The sequence below is a fragment of the Pseudopipra pipra genome, chromosome Z (genome assembly GCF_036250125.1).
Source record: "Pseudopipra pipra isolate bDixPip1 chromosome Z, bDixPip1.hap1, whole genome shotgun sequence".
Classification (NCBI taxonomy): Eukaryota; Metazoa; Chordata; class Aves; order Passeriformes; family Pipridae; genus Pseudopipra; species Pseudopipra pipra.
The window spans coordinates 36,952,331-36,977,565 of NC_087581.1; the positions used below are offsets into that span (position 1 = coordinate 36,952,331).

Consider the following 25,235-nt stretch of genomic DNA (forward strand, 5'->3'; position numbering starts at 1 on the left):
TTCGTAGTCAGCTCACTCAGCAGTTCCCGCCTGCTGAGGACAAGTTTCCGTGCACGTCTTCCGCTTTCTTTCAGTTCTGACTACGCACACACCACCGAAACACAAGGAGTGCTGCTTCCCTTGGTCCAGCCAGCCGATGGCTGACGAATCTTCTAAATGTTAGAAGGTTCTCAGCCCCACGGTTGTGGCGACATTAGTGGCGGTCTGAAAAATGAAAGCTAGACACGATCCCAGTATGGGGGAACTGGAATAGTTTATTGAACACAAGAACACTATTTTAAAGGCATCTGGGGCTGGACATGTTAATGAAGAGGACGAGCTATGTTAATTAGGGAATTACACAAGTTTTTACTACCGTTGCCCAATGGGTTAAATATTTCCCTCAACCAAGATTACATAGGGGGAAAGGGATTAAAGGGGTTTAGACATGGTCTGATACAATCATCTCAAGAGTCCTTTCTGATTTCTGCTGGAGCCAGGCTTAATCCATAAGGTAGAACTTTAACAGGTCTTGTGAGAAGGGTCCAGCTCCTTCAGACCATGAGGTGTTTGTCAGCCCTTGTTTTCTTTTGCTGAAAGCTGGGTTTGGGCTCCCACATATAGCTGAAATTGGAAATCAGATTCACCATATGCTAAAAAAAAAGGTTTGTTTGTTAATAATTACAGGGTATTCCTATACACCAGACTAGCTAGAGAAAAGGTCTCTCTCTCCCTATTTTCAGTCCATTATAGCAGCGTCTAGATAGTATCTAAAGCAAAACCCAAAAAAATTTCAATGAGGAACTGACATAACAAAATCCAGTAAAGACGCATAGAATTATTTTAAATTAGTTTATTACTATTTTTGTTCATTGCTTAAAGTACACTGAGCAGGTTGACAGATTGGGAGCTTTCTGATGCTTCAAAGAAGTACTTTTACTTGTAGTTAATAAATATATGAACTTTAATAGCTGTTTTCACTTGAAATCTTCAGAAGCAATTTCTGCTTCCTCTTGACCAGCACTGTTACCTAAAATGAAATTTATCAGGAGATAAATAGCTGAAAGTTACAACTCTTCTGAGCGCCTCCCATAGGCAGTCAATATGGTTTTACAGCAGCAGTAACTTGTAGCATGAACATGGTAAGAAATTATCAGCACCTCACATTTTGTCCTTCCTGTTCAAAGAGTTCACCATCTACAAAAACGTCAGAGGAATTAGCCATTACTCTCATCTGAGAAGGTGCTGTTAATAAAAGCCTCACCATACTAACTTGTAATGTATCCTAGTAGGCAGTCTTGAAACAACTGAACTATGACAAAAATGAAATTATTCATACATTGGAAAACAGTCAGCAATTATACTAATACAATACACAAAACACATTCTGCAAATTTGACTGCAATATACACAAGGGGATTTTATTATTTCTAAAGCTCAGTAACAAATTATAAAGTGTTTTTATTACATTATATAGCAACATGCCTCACAATGTATGAAAAAGAAAAATAACTAAATGCATAGTATTTCTTAAAAAACTTGCAAGTATATGCATTTGAAAAATGTGGATATTCACAGGCGTCTTCTCCCTTCTTTCCATTGCTACAATTTGCCTAGGATAGGTGTTTCCCTATGAATATTCAGGACATGGATACATTGTCCTTAACTACATGCTTCTTTCCCATGTTCATGTATAATCCAGTCTCTGGAATATTCATGTTCACAGTTTGATGGTGTACTTTATGGTAATGAATGTGTTGGCTCATTATCCTGCCCAGAGGGCAAGAGCCAAGCCTTACTTCACTCTGGGAGTAGCAGGGAAGTGGTTGGCATTTCTTTGTAGAAGGCACAGCATTGTCAGCGTGGAAAGAAACGGAAGCATCTGCTGGAGGAAGAACCGGTCTTGCTGAGCCTCAAAGAGAAACATGGGGCCAAGAAGGCTGTATTGTGTATGTTAGGTATTGTGGTGTCATCGAGAGGTATGAGGCAACTGAAATAGCGATGAAATTGAACCTTCTTTTCTCCTCCATGTGAATAGCTCTGTTGTAGGTTTGGATTCTGGCAAGTAGGACATAGAACAATTAAAAACTTATAGCAACTGTTGGTTGTTGGTGTTTTTTGGGTTTTTTGAGTTGGTTGAGGATTTTTTATGTCAAAGCACAGAATCACATTAGAAAGCACTTTTTTTTCCCTACAAGTATGTAAATCCTCTCTTTCAGCCTTAGTATGTAACTAGTTAGTAACTAAAAGCATGGAATTTTTCATTGACAATCTCGCAGTAACTTTTAAGAAATCAAGTGCATGACATATAACAAAGCTGTTAGTTTAATACCATTCAGACCCTTTCAGATACCAAAATTCCTTTGTGTTAACCATAATAATTTGAGGTTGTAGATGCTGAAATTATATTAGAATCCAGGGAAAACAGAACAAAAATTTAAACCACTGTTATACCACTGCTACAGCTATAAATCAATGTTGTCTCTCCCTTGAAACTGAGAGGTGTAATATATTCCTGAAGAACAGTTCAGTAAAAATATGGCACTTACAGCTATCTGATGTATGTTCACCCTCTTCAAATGGTCTACTGACCATTGCATAAACAGTTTCAGATAATATGCTCACATTTACTGGATGGCAATATTTAATGGGATGTCTCTCCAAAGAGGCCCTTCAATTTCTTCTTCAGCTCTCTGCTGGTTTTCTTATAGAAAAATAATTCCTTTTCCAGTTGCTGGACTTTTACTTCATACTCTTCCGAGGTTTCTGCAATACCTTCACTCTCTTGTTCTGGAAGAAATAAAACTAGTTTAAGAACCAAATGTCAGAAATCAAGATGCCCAGCTAGACAGAGTATGTCTTGTATCTTGATGGCACTTTGCTTGCAATGTGCACATCTTAACTAGCATGACACAGGATTGAAAAGGCCATGTCAACCCTGCTTGTCAGTTTTAATAGTATTTGGAAGATCAAGATCAGCAGGAGCAGTATATTTCAACTTTCCAATATCAGTAAATTCAGTAGGAAAATACAACAATTCTGATACTTCTTTAAAAAAGATATAATTTTCCTTCCATGCAGACACCATGTGTCTGTTCCTTGGCATCATACATGACATGAGAATTAGTGACAGCCAAAATATATCTCTGAACCTTATTCTTTTATTTTTTCAGTTGGAATACAGTATTTCTCTGTAGTGACTGAAGACAATACTTGCTGTACGATCCATTCCAAGCAGCAGATACCTTTCAAATGATGCAATATCAGCTGTATTTTTTTCTGGTGTTCTTTGCGCTGGAGGGTGAGCTGCCTGTCACACTGCAACTTCATGTGTCCAAGTGCTGATTCTAATTCATGTATTATGTTTTCCCGGTCCATAGCCTTCATTTCCTGTTCTTCAATCTGCAGTTGTAATTTTCGTTCAGACTCACGTAGGCCAACAATCTAAGAAAGAAATACACTTATTTTGATTTATCAAAGCATTTTAAGAAAACCTTTTACCCTTCAGCGTAATAGATTAAAACATACAAAACCAATGATCTCTACAAGCCATTAGGCTTATTCTGGAAACAGACTTGCCATTGCTACCAGCTGACACTTTAGAACTGAACTGTGTACCTTTTGATCACATGGACTAGTGGATTTTTTAATACTCTGTACAAAATTTAAACTGAAACAACAGTGGCTTCCTGATTCTGAAAAACTTCCAACTTGCATCCTGCAGACAACTTGTTTACAAAATCATCCAAAGTTACAAAGACACACCATATTCTAATGCATTTCATTTTTATGTTTCCAGATATCAGTATAATTCTTCAGTATGTAGCTGTACACATTGCAGGCAACTAATGCAAAACTAGTTCATACTGAATTTAGAAAAAAAAAAGTAGAAATATTAGCCTGAGCTTTATGAAGCTTTCTTGAAAGCCTGCAGTCAGGAAGAATTTCAATACAACACCACTATTTAAATATGCTGCTGCTCTGAAAGTTAGCAAAACAGAGCACTGGAAAGGGGGAAGGAAATATCCATATCTGCAGCACCTTTCAAGCCAATGACCTCAAAACAAGATATACAAAGCTAACACACAAGTATATTATTTAGGTTAACATAAAAACTAAAATATGTGAATTAATAGCAGATCTATGTAACCTGAAGAGATTTTCACCAAAAGTTTCCTAAATTTATTTTTACTTCTTGCTACCATTTCATTATTTAGAACAGTAATATAAAATGGAATAAAATATTATTCATTAGCCAAAACAAACCTTGTTGAAATAATTGATGATAATAGCTCTGAGCTCAGCAGCAGACAGGGAAACTAGTTTCCCTATTACATTATTCTCACTCTGTGAAAGACTCTGAGAAGATGACCTAAGCAAGTGCTGGCGATTATAAATACTTTCATTCTTGTAATCAATAGCAGCCTCCAGAGCTTCAATTCCTTCTTCTAGTTGGAAAAGGACATGTTCTTCCTACAGAGAAACACATGAGCAAAACTTTTTTTAAGAAAAAAAGCTTAGAATTAATCTTTCAAGACATCTTTAACTTCACTCTCAAGAGCAAAACTAAACTTAAGGATAAGAAGTAGTAGTAGTAGCACAGACAATGGAACAGGAAAAACAAGAGGTAGAGTGCAAATCTAGGACATCTGTCTTTTCCTGCCATAGTACTCCTAGCATGATACAGAGATTGATCAGATGAAAACCAGAAGTCATGTTTCCTTTTTTATCCTTTCCTCATCCTCACAATAGTTGACTTCTGCTATTTTTTTTTTTTGGTTGTGCTAGTTTTTACAGGTCAATAAGGAGTTTGGTGACCAAAACTTGTGTAGGGAAGTGGCAGAAATGTGTGGCCTGAAGCACTGCAGATTTATTACATCTTCAACATAATGATTTCAATCAACTCAAGTGTGGGCCATCTAGGTAATATGACTTATTTTTGCTGTAAAAATATGGAGTCCTTTAGGTGAAGTTTGTTATTCCACAAAATCCTATGAAAATATTCAGGGGATGTTATTATGTGAGCACATTGCTTGTTCTGTGTCATGACATTAAAATATCTGCCTGTGATAAACTGATGAACTTCTAGTTCCCTTATTCTCATTGTATGATTCTTAGACCAGTAGACTTGGCAAGGCACTATCTGAATTAAGTCCCTCTGAACTTCAACTTCGTTACCAGCATGTAATTGGTGCTATCACAGCAGTATTCTAACATTGCTATTTACAAAAATACACAACCTCAGTTCCTTAGTTCTAGCTTTTCTAATATTTGGAGACATTATTATCTAACACTAACTAAAATCTATATTTATCTCTCAGAGGTGCTTACTTACTTCAGTTGACAACACTTTATTTTCTCTCAGTTTCTCATCCACACTATTTCTCCTTCTGAGCAGCTGATCCCTTTCCATGTGGAGAACCTGAATTTTTTCCAAAATGTCTGTCTTGTCTTCAGTGGTGCTGCCCTGAAGCTGCATACTTTTATCACACAGCTCCTGATCCAGTATACTTAAGCGAGCAGACAATTTCACACTATCTTTGTTTAAGGCCTAAAAAAAACCACAGCAACCACAGCTATAAGACTGAGATACTCCCTTTCAGTAAGAAAAAAGTAGGTGAAACTGTCACATTCTGAAGTGAAAAAGTTGCTTGCTTCTTGCAATGGAACCCCATTAATTTTGCGCAGACAGCTACCATAAAGCATACAAAAGATGAAAGAAAACAAAAACACTCAAGGTGCAGTTTTCTACATACTAAAGGGACTAGTCATTATAAGTGACAATGATACTTCAAGCTCAATTCACTTTTGCTACTGAAAAACAAATATTGCAAGATATTTCCCTGTCATGTTCTCTAGTTTGCAAAAGGACTGAGTCATATTCATAAATAATATGATATCATGGATATCACATTAGTTAATGCTCTGCATTAACAGAACTCCACAGTTCAGAACTGTTTGGTTTGGTTTGGTTTGCAATTTTGGAGAGAAAAGGTGAATAAAAATGATTGTCTGAGTTATTTACATTTTAAATGTTGATTGGTCAAGCCACCCAGTACCTACATCACCTTTAAAGACACTTGGCTTGAGCCTCCTCTGCTATTTTGTCTGTGTTCCCTCCCCCCTCACCCCATCCCCAGTCTTTCAGTCAGCCTTAATTTTCTTAAATTACCTGGCTAGATCTCAATTTCTTGATTTCCAGGTGGCTTTTCTCTTGCAATAATGCTTCTTTTTTGGCTACAATGGCTTCTCTTTTCTTTAAATCTTCTTCTAGTTCTGCTAACTGTTGGTGTTGTTGAAGAATTCTTTCCATTTCTTCATCCAACCACTTCTTTTGCTCTTCTAATTTCTAAAGTTTCAATACAGATCCAGAGAGCATTAGCCAGGACTTTTTGGGTCAGAATTCTATTATAATGTTTATCTTTTTTATAATTACTGATAAAACTGTAGCAGACATTGACATTTCTAATGTTAACTTTAATTCTGCAACAATATCTTGGCTAAAAATAATACAGAAACTGGACTAACTTAACAAGGGGCTCAGCAATTTTATATTGCTATATCTCATATAAACAAATTTGTATCAGATGCATTTAAGTGAAAGATATTCTTTTTCTAAGAACAGTTATATAAATAGATGTCATCTACCTAAGCACAGCAACTAGGTTTAGAAGGTACCATGAGAATTCAGCTAGCCCATCATCATTGCATTATAGTTGCCCAAGAACGGCTCTTTGTGGAAAAAACATTAGGAGACAAGAAACTGTGATGTTGAAAGAATTAAATACAGTAAATGGCATCTCTGATCCAGCTAGCATAGTCCATTACAAATTTATTCTGAAGCCACAGTTTATCAGGGCTTAACAGTTGCATTTATTTAACTTTTAAAACTTCTTTTAGCCTTTAAAGACTTTAGGTAACTCAGGTTCCAGTGTCCACATTGAAATAATGTAGGTGGCACCACTGCATAGAACACATACTTTTCTAGCCCTGTTATGAACAACCAAAAGCAGAGACCACAGTAATTTATGTCAGAGTAGAAAACCAAACAAAATAAAATCCCCAAACAACCCATGGAACATTTATAAGATTGCACAACAAGATCACCCTCAAACCTACTAGAAAACCAAACCTGTTGGAACTCTTGGGTCTCTGAATCAGCATTTCTGACAAATTGTAGGGAAAAAAACTTTAAAGGCCCTCCTTTCTTTCTTTCATTGAAAAAGAGTAAAAGAGCTGCTAGACTATATTGCCATTTTTTGCTACAGCAAAAAAGAAGACAAAACTATGATGGAACACTCTTTTTCCAAACAGTTCACAAAGATATATGACTAGGGATGAAAATTTTTTTTTTTATCAGATTTGGAATAGATTAACTACCTGTAGTTTGTGTGGAGTTCCCACAGAGTTATTTTTCTTCTTTTTGAAAGCAGAAATTTCTTTATCCTTCAGTTCAAGGATCTTCTGTTGTTGCTCCATCTTAAGTTGAAATTCCTATGAACAAACAAAAAGCACCATTCTTCCTGCATCAGTCAGTCAAATGCATTTAATGTCAGAGTTCACACAAGTATATAATCTGAAATACTGACCCTAAATTTACCTGTAAAATTGCAATTTAGAACTAGATATCATGTAATAAAATGAAAAAAAAAAAGCTGAAAGAGAAAGGCAAACTGAAGATTTATGTGAAAATGTTTACACACAATTTCTTGAGTGCATTTATCCAGAAAGTTATTAAATCATTACTGAAAATTATGGAAACCCTGGCAGTATAGTTTATTGTCTTTGAGGAAGCAGGGGCATCTAAATCTTTGTCATAAAGAAACAGGAAAAATCCTACCTTAATTTGTTGCTGGTCCTGCTGAAGTTCTGCTTCTAGTTGCTTCTTTTTTTCACTCTCCTCATACAGTCTCTTCTGTATCTGGGATTGCTGATGCTTCATCTGAGCCACATTCTGCTCAAGTTCCGTTGCTTCTCTCTCACTTTGGTTAGATAAGGAAGCCAGATTCTTAGTGTCTTGCTGCTTCTTCTGTAAGGCCTGAATATTCATGTCAAATTTCAGTTAATACCAGGAAAACTTATAACTAAGACTCAACTTCATTCTTTATTTCACTGAATTCTTAGAGTCAGCAAGACTTACTAACTTCTGCCCAAACAATCACCTGATATTCCTGTGGTTTCTGAGCTAACTGGTAAAGTCGCACAGGCAGAAAAAAGGTAAAATACAGTTCATGCCCGGCAAAACGGTGAAAGTAGTAAAATCTAACAGCTCTAGAAAATGTGCAGAGACATAATGGTGACAGAATGCTGGTTCTGAGCTCGAGCCAATAAGCCAACTACCTTTTTCCGCATGGAACTTTTCTGACCCACCATTCTAGGATCGAGAGGCACAGAGCACCTAAGCTGGCCCTACACAGAATTTAAACTTAGGTGTAGCAGAACTTAAAAACAGAAGGTCAGTGTCAAACAAATATGACTGTACTGGGCCTGGTCTTGCAAACTATCACATGAATTTGCTTAGAGCTGGAATTTATATAGTATTTTCATAAAACATTGATTTTATGGCAGGTAATAAACTTGTAATAGTCTCCTTGTATAGGTTCTTTTATGATACTACATACAATGGTATATGGACATCCTATATCTCCCACTTCTTTTTTGGCTTCTTACCTACCAAGAAAATATTGTATGTATCTAACCATGTATATGTTAAATAGCATTCTGAGTATAATAGTATTAAGTTTCTCATTAGCTACTTCAATCCAGCCAACTTCTAAAGTGTAAAACAGGTGAGAATTTTACAAGCAGAGTGTTAAGGTTCAGATATGACAGGGAGACAGAGATTTGCAACTCTTAATAGTCAGACCAGAAATACCTGCACTTTCAACTTAGCTGCATCCATCTTCTTCCGGAACTCTTTTTGTAACTTGACTTTCTCGGGAACATCTCTCACCTCTTTACTGTCCAGCTCCTGAAGCTGCTTTTGTGTTTCAGCCAGTTCCATTTTGGCCTGTTCAGTTTCTTGCTCCAGTTTAGTTATCTTCAAAGAATATTGCCTACTTACAGACTGAGCATCCTTACCTTAAAGACAGCATAATAATCAGTTGAAATGTAATACTCAATTTTGTAGTTGAATCATTACTTACTTTGTTCTGGCTAAATCAATAATTTCTGATTCAATTTCCAATACTAAAGGAATATGCAGTTCCCTTGTAACTCTGAAATGGACATAAAGGAAGGAGTCCTATATATGAATTTTTCACAAGTCACCTGATGTCACCAAATGCCACCTGACTGCCAAAGTTAAATTCTTCTGCCTATTGTAGTGTTTGCCAAAATGGCTCCCTGTATTTCATAAATTTGTTTGGTTTTTTTTTTTCCAGAATAATATGCCATTTATTTATTATTCAGCTTTAAGCTTAATAATTAGGAAAAAGCCTTGGATAGTGTTACTACTTCGTGACTTGTCCTGTTTGGGCAATTGGCGGTAGGGCACAGAGTCTTCCTCAGTGCCAAAAGACAACCCCAAGAGAAGGTAAGCATAGGAGAGAAGTGTGATTGAAGGAGCTGAGCAGAGAGATCCTTACTGTCACCATAAGGCTAGTTTCTGTATCAGGACAGATGTGTAAGGGATGTAGGCTAACAAGGACACTGACCTTTTCCCTCATCCACTTCCAACTCCTGTTTCTCTACTGTGCTAAAACACAGAAGATACAGGGATGTATCTTGTCTCCTATCCCAGACACCATATGACAAATACATGTCCATGAAGAGATCAGTAGCACTGAGCTTACATGAAAAATTACATTATTGTTGGATAAGAGCAACAATCAACAAAGTACAAAAATTATTTAACAATACATCTGCATATCATAGCAGAGTAGGCTGTAATCAAAATGTACAGCCCTCAGTGCAATTATAGCAAGTAATCAGCAAAAGTTATAAATCTAAATTGTTAAAAGTATTCTTGTGTAAGGTAGCTATGTAAAAACTAAGACATGCAGGACTTCAGTTTTTTTGTGGCTTTTCTTTTTTTTCTGAATATCTTCACTCCAGTTATCCCTATAGTAGCCAGTTACCTGTTCTTACTAATTCCTTAATAAGTTCCTCTTTCCTTTTGATATTAAGTGCAAGTTCTCTTATTTTTTGCTCAGTCTCAGTGAATCTCAACTCTGAAATCTTCAACTTCTGCATGTTAAAAACATGAATTTTCTGGAGGCTGTCAATCTTTTCACCTTGAAAAAAACAAAGCAAAATGGAGATAAAAAATCTGGAATACATGCTGTACCCAAAAAGGTAGTGCTCTGGAACACTGTCTGTGTGGAGTGCTTCCACATGAAGTAAAATAATCAAAAGGAGAGAATAGCACCAAGAGTCTTTTCCCTGCTATGCGTCTAAACAGGAAAAGAAATGTATGCACTTGCATTTCAAGATTCTAAGTATGAGGAAAAATATTCCTGAAAACATTTCAGTGCATTTCTGGTAAGATAAGAGAATCCATTTTGTTTCACTGAAGAAGTACGAAGGATTATATCTAACTAGCTTTCTGGATAACAAATATTACTTAAATACTAAGGCTACTTACATCAGTTTCAGAAAAGGAAAGAATAGAATCTTGAAAGCCTACATTGAGCTGTAACTAAAAAAATATTCGTATCAAATACACACATTTTGCTGGGAAAAATAGTTACATGTGCTAAAGACACTCTTGCATATGCTGATACTGTAATAAGATTTGCTCTTATGACTTCCATTTTACCTGTGGCTGTGTCAATCTGTAGCACAAATTTGTTGGATAAACCAGACTTGTTTATTTGACATTTCATGTCACTTAGATCAGGAAGAGTGCACAGAGAAGCCTGATTTTGTGTCCATGTTTGGTTTATGGAATGCCTAAGGAAGAACGATAAACATGCTAAACTGCAAATATATAATCAGGGATATAATTTGCTTCGTGCAAATCTTATGATTCTAACAGAAAAGAATCCCAAACTTACCACGGCATTTGTACCTTCTTTCCCATCTATGCTCCACACCACCCCCGATATTCATGGCAGATTCTGGCCCCAAACCATGGATTACGCAATCTTTGTTAAACCTATGTTTATCAAACTTATTCTGCAATATGCCCAGTTGGTCCCACAAGTTTACCCTAAGTAACATTACAGATAGTCTCATATCATGGCAGGATTAGGCAGTAATTCTACCTTTATACCTATGCATTTGTCTGTAACAAAAGTTATAGAACAAAAAATTACTTAAATGAGGTTTTGTCTTTGCTGCCTGTATTTTCTTCCTCTTCGTCACTCTGATCAGAGAGGTGGCAGTGAAGGACTTTATCCTGATCTTCTATCTTGCTCAGTGTCATCTGTCTGCGAGCATGGAATTCTGCCATTATCCTGTCCAGGGAGAAGGCACAGGGGCCGGTATACACCTGCCAGAGAGCACACAAAAATAGTGATGGGTAAAAACAGCTGCAACAATTTAGCAATTCTTTACTGATATTTTAAAAATATTTCAATTTAAAATTCTGACATCACCTGAGCTTATAAGCAAAATTAGAAGTTTTCTCTAATAACTCTGAATACCTTTGTAACAAATGGTTTTGCAAGAGCTTCAAATGTGAAAGCAGGCACTGTTAGAAACTCGTTATTCCACATATTCAATACAGTCGTAAAATTAATAATTCATTTTTGTTAATGTTTTGTGTCTGAACCCTCAAAACCCCCAGAAAAACACCAGAAAATATTAGAGCCTTAGCACTTGTAAGTAGGAATTTTAAGCCTGAATATTTTGGATAATTGTGGCATAGCAAGTGTTGCAAGAAAATAATTTTTCAGAGTCTTTAAAGAGAAGCTAAGCAGTATCTGAGAAAGCCACTTTCATGTCATGTCTAATTATTGGCCCATAATCATTACAAAGTAGAGGGGCAAAAATGTAAGATTTGGGCAGACCTTACCTTTTGGGTCTCTGTACCTGAAGGTGGGTGAAGGGAGCGTAGCAGATTTTTTGTGAGTGGGACACTGTAGGGCCTCCTTGCAAATGCTGACCCATCTTCACAAGCATTTGAGATACCTAAAGTTTTCACATCTGTAATCTTCTCTAATTTTTCTTTTAGCTGATCAATAAGCATTTGCTGTTCTACCATTTTCTCAGTCTCATGGGGAAAAAAATAACAAAGCAAAAGTGAGCTCTGTATCATATTCACTATTTCTAAATTCCATACAAAGGTCATGAATCTTGTAAATCACTCACTGACCCTAAATTATTCTGCTGGGCACAGGCAAATTCTGTAACAAACTACAAATGCTATGACATATCATCAATCCACTCACACACCAACTCCAATAAATTTTAGACACATTTTTTTTAGAAAAACCTATCCCAGTTAAGTTACATGAGCCTATCTAGGCATCTAGTGAGAGGCGGACAACGTAATTAGCAGCTTGAAATTCCTTTATATGGGTGTTTATGGAGAAATAAAATGGGAATTCAAAAAAAATGTTCAAATGAAACTCATGGTCTGAGTCTTATGAATTAAACATGTATATGGGCTTTGTCTTTCTCTTTGAGCACTTCCACTTGAAAGATTATTTGTAAAAATAAACAGAAACATGTACATGTCCTAGGATGACTTGCTCCTTTTTTCTTCCACCCAGCCTCAGCTTTTGTTGGTAATGATAGTTTGGAGATCTTGTCTGCTTCTCCTACAGCATTCTCTGTACATCGTTCAAAAGTACTTATGTTATCTAAACTAATTTATCCACAAGGCCAAGATTATATAAATTTTCAATTCACTCTCTTGTTTTTGATTCTTTTCAAAGTATGGTTAAAATCTGGCCTTGCAACAACAAAAAAGCTGAAGAATAGCTCATGATACATTTTGCATTCTCCTACTTTGAGTATAAGTTTCTATTCATTCTTATGCTGTTCTCTTAGATTGAAAGTTCCTTCCAAACACAAACATACAATGCCTTACATATTGACGTTGTTTTGGAATACAGTACATATTATCCCTATGTTACAGGAAATAGAATATATGTATGAATATCACATTTATTATCATTTTGGAAGCAGCAACAGCTAACTGATTGACTAGAAGGTATTATTTAACCCTTTTAAGAATTTTTGTCCCTGATACTATTGTACATACAACCCCACAGTGTAACACCCATTCCATAAATACATATCTTTATAAACATTTAATACCTAATACTTGTTACTTTTAAAGTTTTTATTCTATCATGTATCATTAAATTACATATTCCTGTGAATAAAACTTAAAAGATTTGACAAAAGTACTTGCTTTTCATTATTCTATCTGTTTTTACATAGAAATGGCAGTTTAGTGAAATAAATACCAAAATGGTGCCTGAAAGCTCCCAAGCTTCTCTGCTGTCTCCAATACCGAAAGAGTCATGATCTTTTACCTACACTGTTACATATTCTTGGATCCTACCTTGTATCCTCCAGAATTTATATAAGCATTATCACAGGGTATGTTGACACTATGGTGTACAGGTTAAAAATAAAAATCTAGACAGAGGTGACAGAAAAGAAAGACAGTGACAGAGGAAAGAAAAAGATGATGACTAGTATACGTACCTTTCAGTCATTGACTATGCCCAAGCCATCAGTAAAGAAGAGGAAAAAGGAGACAAAGTATAATAAGGAGAAGAGCACTAGCTATCCATGTTTATGCTTTTCTCTTAAAAAAGTCATATAATAATTTATCTGTCATCCATGTGACAGGCAACACTGGCAGAATGTTAACTATTCTATCTGCAGTCTTCTTGATCTTAAAATGTTATGCACATGATAGCCATCTTAATTTCATTAGCAAGCACAAGATCTAGAGAAGGAAAGAGGCAAGAAGCCTCTTTCTCATTATGTCTCTTTCCATTATGTCACTCAGTTTTCTCTATTAGTGAATGATCAGAAAGTTAGGATGGAATTCTGTCTTGCAAACTCAAAATGGAATAATACTCTAATTCTTAATAAAGCTATAACAAAATCAGTTTCAATGCAACTTTTCAATTATTTACAGTAAATTTTAGAGTCTAAAGAATCTTTCAAAGTCTTTCAAATTCTAATTCATTACTTGTCCTGAAACTACTTAACAATAATGCAAATCCTGAAGCATAACAGGAAGGCATTGAGAGAGTGAATGATTCATCTCAGGTTATACAGGAGGGTTGTGGCACAGCTAGGCTTACATACAGACTTCAAGAATCACATTATTGTGGTCCATCCACTAGATGAACCCAACTGATTAAGTGATACAGCTCTAATTCAATCAAAATGTTTCTAATATTGACTGGTAGTTAAATAAAAAAAAGTACAGGGACTTGTTGAATGCATTCACACAGATACATGTGTATCAGTGGAAAAATACCTGTAATCTATGTGTTTCTTGAGCCTCCTTTAAAGATTCCAGTTGTTCTTCATTTTCCTGTAGTAATGTCTTTATCTGATTCTGTAGTATCTGGACTTCACGATCCTTCTGGCTGAATACTTCTTCATCCATAACTAGTGCCTGCTAGATAATACAAGAAGAGTTCAGCTGGGGAAAAGGGCGGAAAGTGGAAAAGCTGGAAAATAAAAGCTCATTTGTTGTTAAAAGACATGATCAAAACTGCAAAGTTTTGAGGTATGTATGGCAAATTATCTATGTGGTTATCTGCAGTTTCTACCAGTTATTTTTTCACTTCCGTTTCATCTATTGATTTTGTTCTGACAAGTTTCATTCTTCCAAAAGGAATAATTTACTCATAACCAAAGCTCCTTTACTGAAGTATATATCTGAATTCAATTATTCTCCTTAGCATGCTGTTACATGCTGTTACAAGATCTCAGCATCTTGTGATTAATACACTCATCAAATGAAAAAAATAAGAACAGCTGTTCTTGTTCTGAAACTCAGATAACAGCTTAAAGAAACTGTAAGAATGCTTCTTCAGGTGTTTGTCTGAATGAATAATCCAGTACTGATTGAAGGAGACTTCCAAGTGTTGTTACTCTTCCAGGAAACGTGTAGAAGCCAAATACAAAATATTGAAACATAATGTCAACCCACAAACCTTCTCATTCCCGTTCTTCCTATTTTTTTCTCCACGAGTCCTGCTGGTGGAGGCACAAATTAGTTTGGCTGTTACCTACGGCTAATTCACAATGCCAGTATTTTAATTTTGTGTAAGACAGCATTATACACGCGATCATAGCTGTTAGAAAAGAAATGGGTATGTGCACACAAGAATGGGTCCACTATTAGCCACTAAATCTGGCATATGCAAACACTGCTCTACAGTCTGTAGTTACTCATTTATTTTAGCCTTTCCTTAACCATCTCCTCCTGGGGAAATTTAAGTCTAAGCTAAGCTCTTACACTGTTTTGAACATGGAAACAGGGGGTTAAAATAAGCCACAGAAGACAATGAAGAAGAAAAAAGTTGTGACTTAGATTGCTTGAGAACAAAAAAAAGACCACATTTGTTTATGCAATTGCCTGATAACAGTCTACAGACATGGCAGTTTGGTGTGCAAACTAAAAATGTGTTGATGTTACAAAATTCTAACTTGTTGGAGCACTGTCTCCTTCCACTACACGACAGACTCAAATTAGTTTTTCTAGCATTCATCTTATGTCAGAACTTCACTCAGTTTCCAACTAGTGTACAGTTGTTTTAAGTTATAAAATAAATTTGAGACTGTTTATCATACAACAATCTGCATTATTTCTTACATTTTGTTATTCATAGTCAACCTTTTAACTCAGCATATCCAAAATTTGTACTTCCTAAATGTATATGGGGATGTTCCCAAACAGATTTATTTATTTGATCATGTTTCAGTTCTATGAGGAGACATTATCATGCTGGAGAAGGCTGAGAGCTCTTCCCCCCATAGATCATTGCCTAGGATTATTTTCTGCTGTCTGAGAAACAGCTAATTAGAACTACCAGCAGGACGGGACCCTTATGGGATATCTGCGTGTTAAGACTCATATATCTTGTTTTGAAATTCTCACCTCAGCTAGAAAACCATAAACAAGTATGATGCCACTAAAAAGCAAGAGTTGATATCTAACACAAAAGCAAGTGTTAGAAAAGTGATTAGACAAAGAAATCTATAAATAGTTCAGAAACACAGTTAGTTAAAGGCATGGTCATGAAAATAAAATACAGGAATTTTTTGTGAGAATATTGCTGAAGAAATACAGGTTAGGAAAAGCTCAGTAAGAGTCACCACTGGAGGCTGCAGGTGGCTGCCCTCTTTTGATCCCTCTGTCAATCCCACAGTACCCAGCAATGGATCCCAGTTGCTGCTTCCCTATCTTCTAGTTCCAGACTGTCAACCCCACTACTCCAGCTCTGGAGCAAACAGGTAGCAATTAGCTCCTCTTGCTGTCAGACAAAATCTTTACACACATCTTGAAGCTTGGTCATGGATAGGGACTGGGTAGCTTCCAGCTCTTATTATTTCTGTTTCTTTGCTTTCCTGTCCTGCTGCAGAACAGGCTGCCTCTTCTGATTCTTTCTCTCTCCTCCTCTGAGCAGGAGCTGCTGCTTCTCTTACTAAGTTGACCTCTGCCTCCACTGTTTCTTCTTGACTACAGGAGCAACTATTAGAGTTGAGGGTTCAGTCTCTGGTTTAGTGTCTTGTTTGTGTGGCCTCAGAGCAAGAGACTTCCTCAATGCCTGTTTGTGGTCTTTTAGATCAGGAAAACCTCCTGCATTTCTAAGAGCACTGGACAGTGACTTTAAAGGCATGGGCCAGGTCTAACACAGCTTTACAAGTCATTGTGTTTCACCTCCCCTCCTTCAAATGATGTGTTAGTTTGATGGGTTAATGAGCCTGTTCAGGCACGAAATCCCAAGCTGTCAGAGGCAGCAATGACCCTGCACACCTTCCCAACTCCTCCCATACACACTGATATCCCAGATATCAATCGCCTTAGAGAATGTCCCTGTGTGGCATCCCCAATTAGCTGTTTAACCTTATGAACAATAATCAAAATTGGGATCACAACACATCACTATAAACATGGTCTGGTTTATAGAGGATACTGAAAGAACTTAGAAGCCTATAGGCTTCAAGGCTATAAAAAACTGCCCTGAAGGAGAAAAAGGGATAGGTGTCATTTTTCCCTCTCTCCACAAAATGTCTCTCAGAGAAGAGGGGAAAAGTATAGTTATTGGTTCTTGGTGTACTAGGACACCCAGAGTGCAAGACCCAAATACCAAATTAGGCTGATGGCTGGTATTTTTTTCATAGGTCTCCCAAGCAAAGGAAAACAGAGTGATAAACAGCACACAAAGCAGGAAAATCTGAAAGTAGTCATTAATGTCTCCTGGAAGCTGTTGTATAGCTAGAAAGGACAGCCACAGTTTGGGTGCCAAAAAAGACTGTTGTAGGTTAACCTCAATAAGTAGCTAAGCATACACAGCTGCTCTCTCACTTCCTTCCCCACCCCCAGTGGGATGGAGGAAGAGCAAAGGAAGAGTGAAAGCAAGAAAATTCGTGGGTCAAGATAGAAACTGTTCAGTAAGTGAAGGTGAAGTGGAGGAGAGAAGGAAAGTGAAAGAAAATAAATGATGCAAAGGCCACCACCTCCCAAGGCTGACTGATGCTCAACCAGTTCCCAGGTAAAATACAGCTAATCTCCCTAAATATTCTACTCTCCCTTTTTATTGCTGAGCATGATGTTGTATGGCATGAAATATCTCTTTAGATAGTTTGGGTCATCTGCTTGGTTGTATGTGTGTTTCCACACAATTTGTGAATTCCTCAATCTATTCACTAGAGGGGCAGAGGCAGAAACAGAGAATGCCTGTTGCTGTGCAAACACTGTTTAGCAAGACTTAAAACATTAGTGTTATCAGCATTTTATTGGTTACAAATCTAAAACATGGCACCCTAAGAGCTACTACAAAAAATTAACTTCATCCCAGCCAGACCTAGCATACTAGCATAGCTAAAAATAAAAATCTGAGATAAAACCGCTCAGTTCCAGAATCATCTTGAAACTTATTAGCCAAAATATAACCTTTACTTACCTCTGTCATGATTAAGATGACTGTGTATTCAATGATCCATTAAAATAAACCTATGTCCCAGAGATTAGCCAAACAAAATGATACAAAATTGCAAATTAAATTTAAATTGTCAAATTGTAAGGTGACATCTTTATACATATTTCAAAATTGAATTCAAGTTTTGGCAGATTGATTTTTCACTTAGTTACTTAAATAGTGAACTTATAATTAAATACCTGGCATTTCTTTAGTTCCTTCTTTAGCTGAAGAATCATGACATGATGTGGCTCTGGGCTGATCTCAGTCCCTGTGTCAGTTTCTTGGACGGTGAGAGCTTCCTTCCTTACTTTCTGTACCATAGTGATCCACCTCTGTAACCTGTCCCGCTGACTTCTTCTTAAGCTAACGTCATCATTCAAATCAAGTAGAAAGGGGAAGGCTTCATCTACACAATTTCTGTAACTGAAATACTGAACCTGAAGGCGGGTGAGCTGCTCCTCGAGTGAACTGATACGAGCTTTTTCTTCATTTAAGTCATGTAAATACTGATTACTGATCTGCTGGTTCTGCAAAGCATCCCGAAGTAATCTGATTTCAAGTTCCATTTCATCAATGCGGTCTTTTTCGGGGTTGTAATTTACTACTGGTTTATTTCTAATATTTTTGGCTCTGTTGGCATATTTGAGAGAATTTAAAGACTCATCAAAGTCCAGTGAGGATGGACTTATACATGTTATCATAACAGTCTTGGCATTTCCTCCAAGGGAGTCCTTCAGAATACGAGTGATTTTAGCATCCCTGTATGGAATATGTACACTTTTCCTTTTTGGGTCTCCAAGGGCTCTGATGACATTTCCCAAGGCTAAGAGACCACTGTTGATCTGAATTGATTCTTTGAAGCGTTCACCAGTATTTCCAGTTTTTGCTACCCTCTCTGATCCTGCCAGATCCACGAAATGAAACTTCGAAGTGATCAAATCCCGTGCAGCATCAGTATTTTTTTGAGACTCTGCAGATTGCTTCTGACAAATACTGATGGTAAAAATGGCATGAGATCGACTAGAGTGCTCATTCATCTGCGTTGTGCCTGTGCGACGAGCGGCATTGCCACTTTCCAGCAGGCTTATCACTTCATCTGCACATTCTACTTGGAATTCTTTAGCACCAACGATCACTTCAAACACCAAAACAGGTGAAAGTAAGAATAATCCAATTAATTCTAAACTCTTCAGCAAAAGTTTACAGTAATAACTCTAAATAAATATTAAAGAAACATACAAGCCTGCATTATTAGGTGGTCATAGCATATAGCTACAGAAAAAAGAAGACATCAATATGTGAAAAGCATGAGGTACAACACGTCTGAACCCTGCAGATATTTAATACATGGATGTATTGTGTCAGTATTTGAAACAGTATCTTAGACACAAGACACAACTCATTTACACATTGCACACTGCCTTACACAATTCACAGTCTAGTGCTAGCTGGAAAAAGTATGAGCAAAGTCAGCTCAAAGAATATTTTGCAAGTTTAAAAAAGAAAAAAATACTAAAACCAATAAGATTTTTAGTAAAAATTATTCCTGGCCTGTGGTAAGAACAGAATTTTTATCCTAAATAGCTTGGATAGTTGGGTCTTTGGGATAGGTATCTGTTAATAACCTAATAAAGTAGAAGTGTACTTCTACAAAATACTCCTTCCAAGCATATTTTTTGTCATATTTTTCTTTAAATTAATGATGGAAAATGTCCTAGCACAGTCTACTGAAGCTGACTCAAACTGTACTGAAGAAGAGAAATAGTTTAAAATGTATTGTGGGATCGTTTTGAAGCAATTATATTGTCTTCAAGATTTGTGCTAAATTAGTGCCTTCTTCCAGCTACAGACAAGAAAACCATGACAGCTCAGTAAAACAAGTATAACAATAGTAAACACAACAATTAGGATATAAACAAGCAAACAAAAGCCAAACCTCAAACAGTTTGAGAATAAAATATCTCTGATGTGGATTCTTCTAGCATTTTCATGTGGTGAACAAGATACCTAGAGGGTGTCAATCTCAAAGCCTCCAAAAATATCTACTACTACAAAAAAGAAATCTACTCCTCTTAATGGTTTAATCTTAAAATACTTATTCCAGTGAATAATTACACACTATTTCTAGACAGAATTTGCAGAAGCAATAGTTGCATATTTATCATCTGCCATTTCCATCTATATTGGAATATCCACCTATTACTCACAGGCATCTAACCTCAAAACGGCTTCAAATAAGTTAAACTGAGTTTATATTCTGAAACTTGAACTATTTTTTCCCTAGCATTTTCAAGAGAAGGCAAGAATAACTTGGACACACAAGTGAAAAACAACTTTACCAGGGTGAATTTATGCTGATACTTTTGGTCTGTGTTTAGCCCTGCCACCTGTGAAAGCTTTGCTCTTTCCCTGCCAAGTTATGGGAAAACAAGCACTGATAAAACGGAAAGTTGTCCTTGAAGAGAGCTTCTTGTATAAACTGTTTTAATTGGTATTCTGCGATTGGCTAATTGTCCTCCAAGGTCGCTTGAAGGAGAGATTGAGGAGGAGGAGGATGAAGGACGCCCCCAGACTCATTTGGAAAAGACCCCCCTGAGTGCAGTACGCAGGCACAGGGAAAGCCACGCGTGCGCAGAAGAGATGCACTTACATAACTGGGAGGTGGGACTGAGGGCCTCGGGCTGGGCGGTGATGACCACTCCTGGGAGGTTGTGGTCACTCAATTAATTGTATAAAAAGCAGATAGTGCTTTCTTGGAGGGAACTAATTTCATACCAAAGACAACGTTGCCTTTGGCAGGGCCGCCTGCCAGTTTGTGAACTAACTGACTCTCCAAGGATGCAGCTTCTGCTATGGGTAATTATAGGTATGCTAGGTCGGTAAGATAACTTTATGGGCAACAGCTGGGTAACCGGGGAGGTCGTGCTGGGGGCTTATTTCTCTCCTCCTTCCTCCTTTTTGGGTTTGTTTGTTTTGCTGGCCACCTCTTGGTAATAAATATTGGTTTTTGTTAAGCTTTTAACAGTGTCTTGGTTTTCAAGCTTCAGTATGGTTCAAACCCTCCCTAATACACCAACACATCAAATTTTAGAGCTGAAATCCTACCTGTATTTCCCTTCTCATCTTCTCGGATATGTAATCCTTTCACAGAGGTCTCCAGCTCCAACAAATCTCGAAGTTCTTCCTTGTAAACCTCTATATAAGATACTTTCACATAGAAGTTAATATTACGGTTTTCAGAAATATGCTGAAATAGTTCCTGAATAGCCCGTGGGATTATGCCTTTTTCATCCACTGCAACTGATGCTAAAATACAAGCACAAATGTCACAGAGGCTTGCAGTTATTCTGTCAGATAAATTAAAAAGACTGAAAACTGAGAGAAGTCTGTGAGATTTGCTACTGAATATTCTCGAGCACAAGTCCTATGAGGAGAGGCTGAGGGAGCTGGAGTTGTTTAGCCTGGAGAAGAGGAGGCTCAGGGGAGACCTCCTCACTCTCTACAACTCCGTGAAAGGAGGTTGTAGCCAGGTGTGCATCGGTCTCTTCTCCCAGGCAACCAGCAGTAGGACAAGAGAGCATGGTCTTAAGCTGTGCCAGGGGAGGTTTAGGTTGGATATTAGGAAGAAATTTTTTACAGAGAGTGTAATCAGACATTGGAATGGGCTGCCCAGGGAGGTGGTAGATTCACTGTCCCTGGAGGTTTTTAAGATAAGACTGGATGTGATACTTGGTGCCATGGTCTAGTAACCACGGCAGTGTTGGATCAAGGGTTGGACTTGATGATCTCAGAGGTCTTTTCCAACCTGACTGATTTTATGATTCTATGATTCTAAGGAATCTGACGAGCACAGTGTTCACAAGAATTTCTGTAAATATTTTTTTTTTCTGTGGGGCAGAATATTTGTTTGCATCCATTAATAGGATTCAAAGTTCTAAATTACATGTTATAGTTATGAAAGTTATGAAAAATATGGAGTCCGTTTTAAACCTACACTCCTTAGAGTACAGATTTCTTCTTTATCCTTACTCATTAGGGTTGGCAATGACATCTAGAGGGTTTGAGAAACTACAAATGCTACTTAAATTTAAAAAATCAGCAGCACCTTAGTGAGACAAAATTTATGACCAACATTTACAGTAATTTCCTATTTTTTCGAAGTAGACATGGAACACTAACACCAAACTCTATTTTTGTTTTTTAAATATTCAGCATAGGGCAATGCTTCCATTATTAATTTGTGTTCTTTATTCAAGCATATGGAAACTGTTTGTCTCTGAGAGGATACCCAGAATATTTTTCACCAAAAATCTAAAGGGTTGGTCACATCTAACTATGAATTTAGTAAATATATTTATAAAACTAAAATGTTGTCATTCCTGGACTATGAATGGCTTTAGATCATGGCACTCACTACCTAAACAATTTGGCTAGCAATGTTACTTAGAGGAACATTAAGTAACTGCTAGTGGAGGGAATATAAGTGAAGTTACAACAGTAAGCAGAATAAAGAGGACAATGGTATGAGGTTCAATAAGGCCAAGTGTCGGGTCTAGCCCTCGAGTTACAACATCACCATTCAGTGCTACAAACTGGAGGAAGAACAGCTGGAAAGCTGCCTGGCAGAAAAGTACCTGGGGGTGCTGGTCGACAGCAGCTGAACATGAGCCAGCAGTGCCTAGGTGGCCAAGAAGGCCAATGGCATCCTGGCCTGGATCAGTAATAGTGTGGCCAGCAGGACCAGGCCAGGGATCGTCCTTCTGTACGCAGCACTGGTGAGGCCACACAGCAAATTCTGTGTTCAGTTCTGGGGCCCTCACTTCAAGAAAGACATTGAGGTGCTGGAGCATGCCCAGAGAAAGGCAGCAAGGCTGGTGAAGAGTCTGGAGCACAAGTCCTGTGAGGAGTGGTTGAGGGAGCTGGGGTTTTTTAGCTGGGAGAAAAAGAGGCTCAGGGGCAACCTTATTGCTCTCTACAAACCACCTGTAAGGATGATGTAGCCAGGTGGAGGTTAGCCTCTTCTCCCAGGTAACAAGTGACAGGACAAGAGGAAATAGCCTCAAGGTGCACCAGGGGAGGTTTAGACTGGATATTAGGAAAAATTTCTTCATGGAGAGGGTGATCAAGCATTGGAACAGGCTTATGGACTTAGCAATGATCGGTTAATGACTGGACTTTATGGTCTTATGGGTTTTTTCCAACCTAAATGATTCCGTGGTTCTACGACTCTAAACAAAAGGAAAATTTTAATACCTACCAAGAGACTTAGAATAATCTATTTATATCTATTCAGAAGAATTAAATCAACTAAATAAATTTCTTTGATGTCACAGAAATGTCTCTCAAAAAAACCCAAACAAACAAAGCCAACACAGAGTGAGCAAGCAAACAATTAACTACCGAATGCAGGAATTTTCAAGGTAAGATAAACACAGCAAAAAACTTGAAAAACACTGCATTTCAGAAACAAATTCTAGTTTAAGTTGAGTTTTAAAATGTGGAGTGTGAAAGAGCAATTTATAATTTTTTTCTTCTTAGATATTTTTGGTATAGCCTAATTTATGGATAAGGCTTTAGAACAGTTTAATTAATCACATAAACTTTGTAAACCTTTTTTTCTTACTACAGCTTTTTTCATTAACGCTTAAAATTCCGCTACATCATCTACTGGGTAATAAACATTTAACTTGCACAAACACACTGTTGACCAGCTTAAAAAAAGAACCTACCAATGTGGTCACCGCCAATGGTGTAAGTCTTCCCAGAACCAGTCTGTCCATATGCAAACACTGTAGCATTGTATCCCTCAGTCAGAGACACTAGAAGAGGCTTAATGCAAACAGTATAAACTTCTTCTTGGGTTGAGCTTTTGCCAAATACAAAATCAAAAGTGAAGACATGGTCCTTTCCAATGATAATTTGTTTCGCATTTGGGACTAATCTGACACACACTTGGTGGTTATGAAGTATTTCTTTGGAAAGCAGAGGTCTGACTCGGACTGCAACTTTAACTGGGATCTCCTCCATGCCAGGCTCCAGCCCTGTGCTTCCCATTCAGTGTTCAGATAGTCAGCAAGAAATCTGTTACTACTGCTTTGTTCACATTATTCGCAGTTGTCTGCAACTAAGAAAAAAGTTTTCCACATTATATAATAAATAAGAATTAATTTTCTGAAATAGAAAGTTGATATTTCCTAAAGTATAAGTAAGCACCATTACAATCTTTAAAAATACCTAATATAAAAGCAGCTATATTAATAAATAAATTTTGCCTCTAATAATTTCCAAGCTAGCAGACTTAAGCCTGAGAGTTGCCTGATTTTCTATTTGAACATAACACAGCCATATGAAGCAATTATAATTTAAGAGCTCGTTAACAGACACTGTTGATAAAGCAAACACTTACAATGAATCCTCTCATTTTCCTATTCCTGCATTCGTATTGCATAGGCAACATAAATCAGTGAAACAGAACCTTTTACTCCAAAAGTTGTATGTATATACCTGAGTTTTAAAACCCTCTTCCACTTATGAAGCACCAAACACTTGTAACTCGACAAGCACAGAGAAAGAAGTTGTGTTACCTATGAAGGAAGTGTGATTTTAAATGTATCTAGTTACTACATGTAAAGCCTTCCTCTGATTTTGATCTCCATCTTTAAGCACATATGTGGGAGGGAAACCTTATTTCATAGGATTCTATTTTATAAAAGAATGTGGGAATATGATATATTCCCAATACGCCGAAGTTACAGAGATACTTCGGTGTGGATGCATCGTTTGCCCTAGGCTGCCGTAAGGCAGGAGCAAACATACTGCCCTGATATTGTGCGGGCGGCCCAGAACATTTTCCGTCTTTGCCGCTTCTCCAAACCTGAGAAGGAGCCGGGAACGGGATCACGTCTCGGTCTCGGGAGCCGCCAAGGGCCGCGGAGCCCGCCGTCCCCCGGCTGCCGCCGCGTCTGGCCGTGCCGCCGGACCCGTGCGGAAGGACGGCAGGAGAAGAGAAGGCGGTGGCGGCGGCCGGGCCAGCGGCACCGGCTATGGGCCGGTCCCGTCGCGCTGTTTACAGCCCCTCGCTAGGCAACAGCCGCCATGTCGGCGCCGCCCGCGCCAGCACCGCCCCCAGCGGCCGGAGGAGCGCGGGGAGGGACGGGCCGCCATGGGGGTGAGTGGCAGCGC

General features: G+C 37.7%; 1 protein-coding gene across 7 annotated transcripts; it reads right to left on the minus strand.

The window, feature by feature from the left end:
* Window positions 1-817: 817 nt before the first annotated feature.
* KIF27 (kinesin family member 27) lies at window positions 818-25,140 on the minus strand. Of its 7 annotated transcripts, none has more exons than XM_064642246.1 (18): window positions 24,928-25,138; window positions 23,783-24,177; window positions 21,159-21,359; window positions 18,251-19,188; window positions 14,375-14,518; window positions 11,939-12,136; window positions 11,238-11,413; window positions 10,739-10,872; window positions 10,059-10,214; window positions 8,855-9,060; window positions 7,820-8,017; window positions 7,360-7,473; window positions 6,152-6,328; window positions 5,315-5,530; window positions 4,246-4,452; window positions 3,225-3,423; window positions 2,605-2,769; window positions 818-1,009 (listed from the first exon to the last, which is right to left on the minus strand). In XM_064642246.1, the coding sequence occupies exons 2-17, from the start codon at window positions 24,105-24,107 to the stop codon at window positions 2,624-2,626; spliced, it is 3,735 nt and encodes a 1,244-aa protein (XP_064498316.1). In that variant the 5' UTR covers window positions 24,108-24,177; window positions 24,928-25,138; the 3' UTR covers window positions 818-1,009; window positions 2,605-2,623. The 7 variants fall into 7 exon arrangements, with proteins under 7 accessions (XP_064498316.1, XP_064498315.1, XP_064498317.1 ...); XM_064642245.1 differs by having other exon boundaries at window positions 818-2,037; XM_064642247.1 differs by having other exon boundaries at window positions 818-2,769; window positions 14,375-14,515; window positions 24,928-25,139.
* Window positions 25,141-25,235: the final 95 nt, after the last annotated feature.

What these genes read in the sequence shown, in the direction of transcription:
- KIF27 (XM_064642246.1), bottom strand. Translation starts at nt 24,107, where the DNA reads ATGGGAAGCACAGGGCTGGAGCCTGGCATGGAGGAGATCCCAGTTAAA. An exon ending in CAGCTAAGTTGAAAGTGCAG is followed by an intron (nt 8,018 to 8,854) that starts GTATTTCTGGTC and finishes ATGAATATTCAG; the next exon opens with GCCTTACAGAAGAAGCAGCA. An exon ending in AGGACCAGCAACAAATTAAG is followed by an intron (nt 7,474 to 7,819) that starts GTAGGATTTTTC and finishes GTTTGTTCATAG; the next exon opens with GAATTTCAACTTAAGATGGA.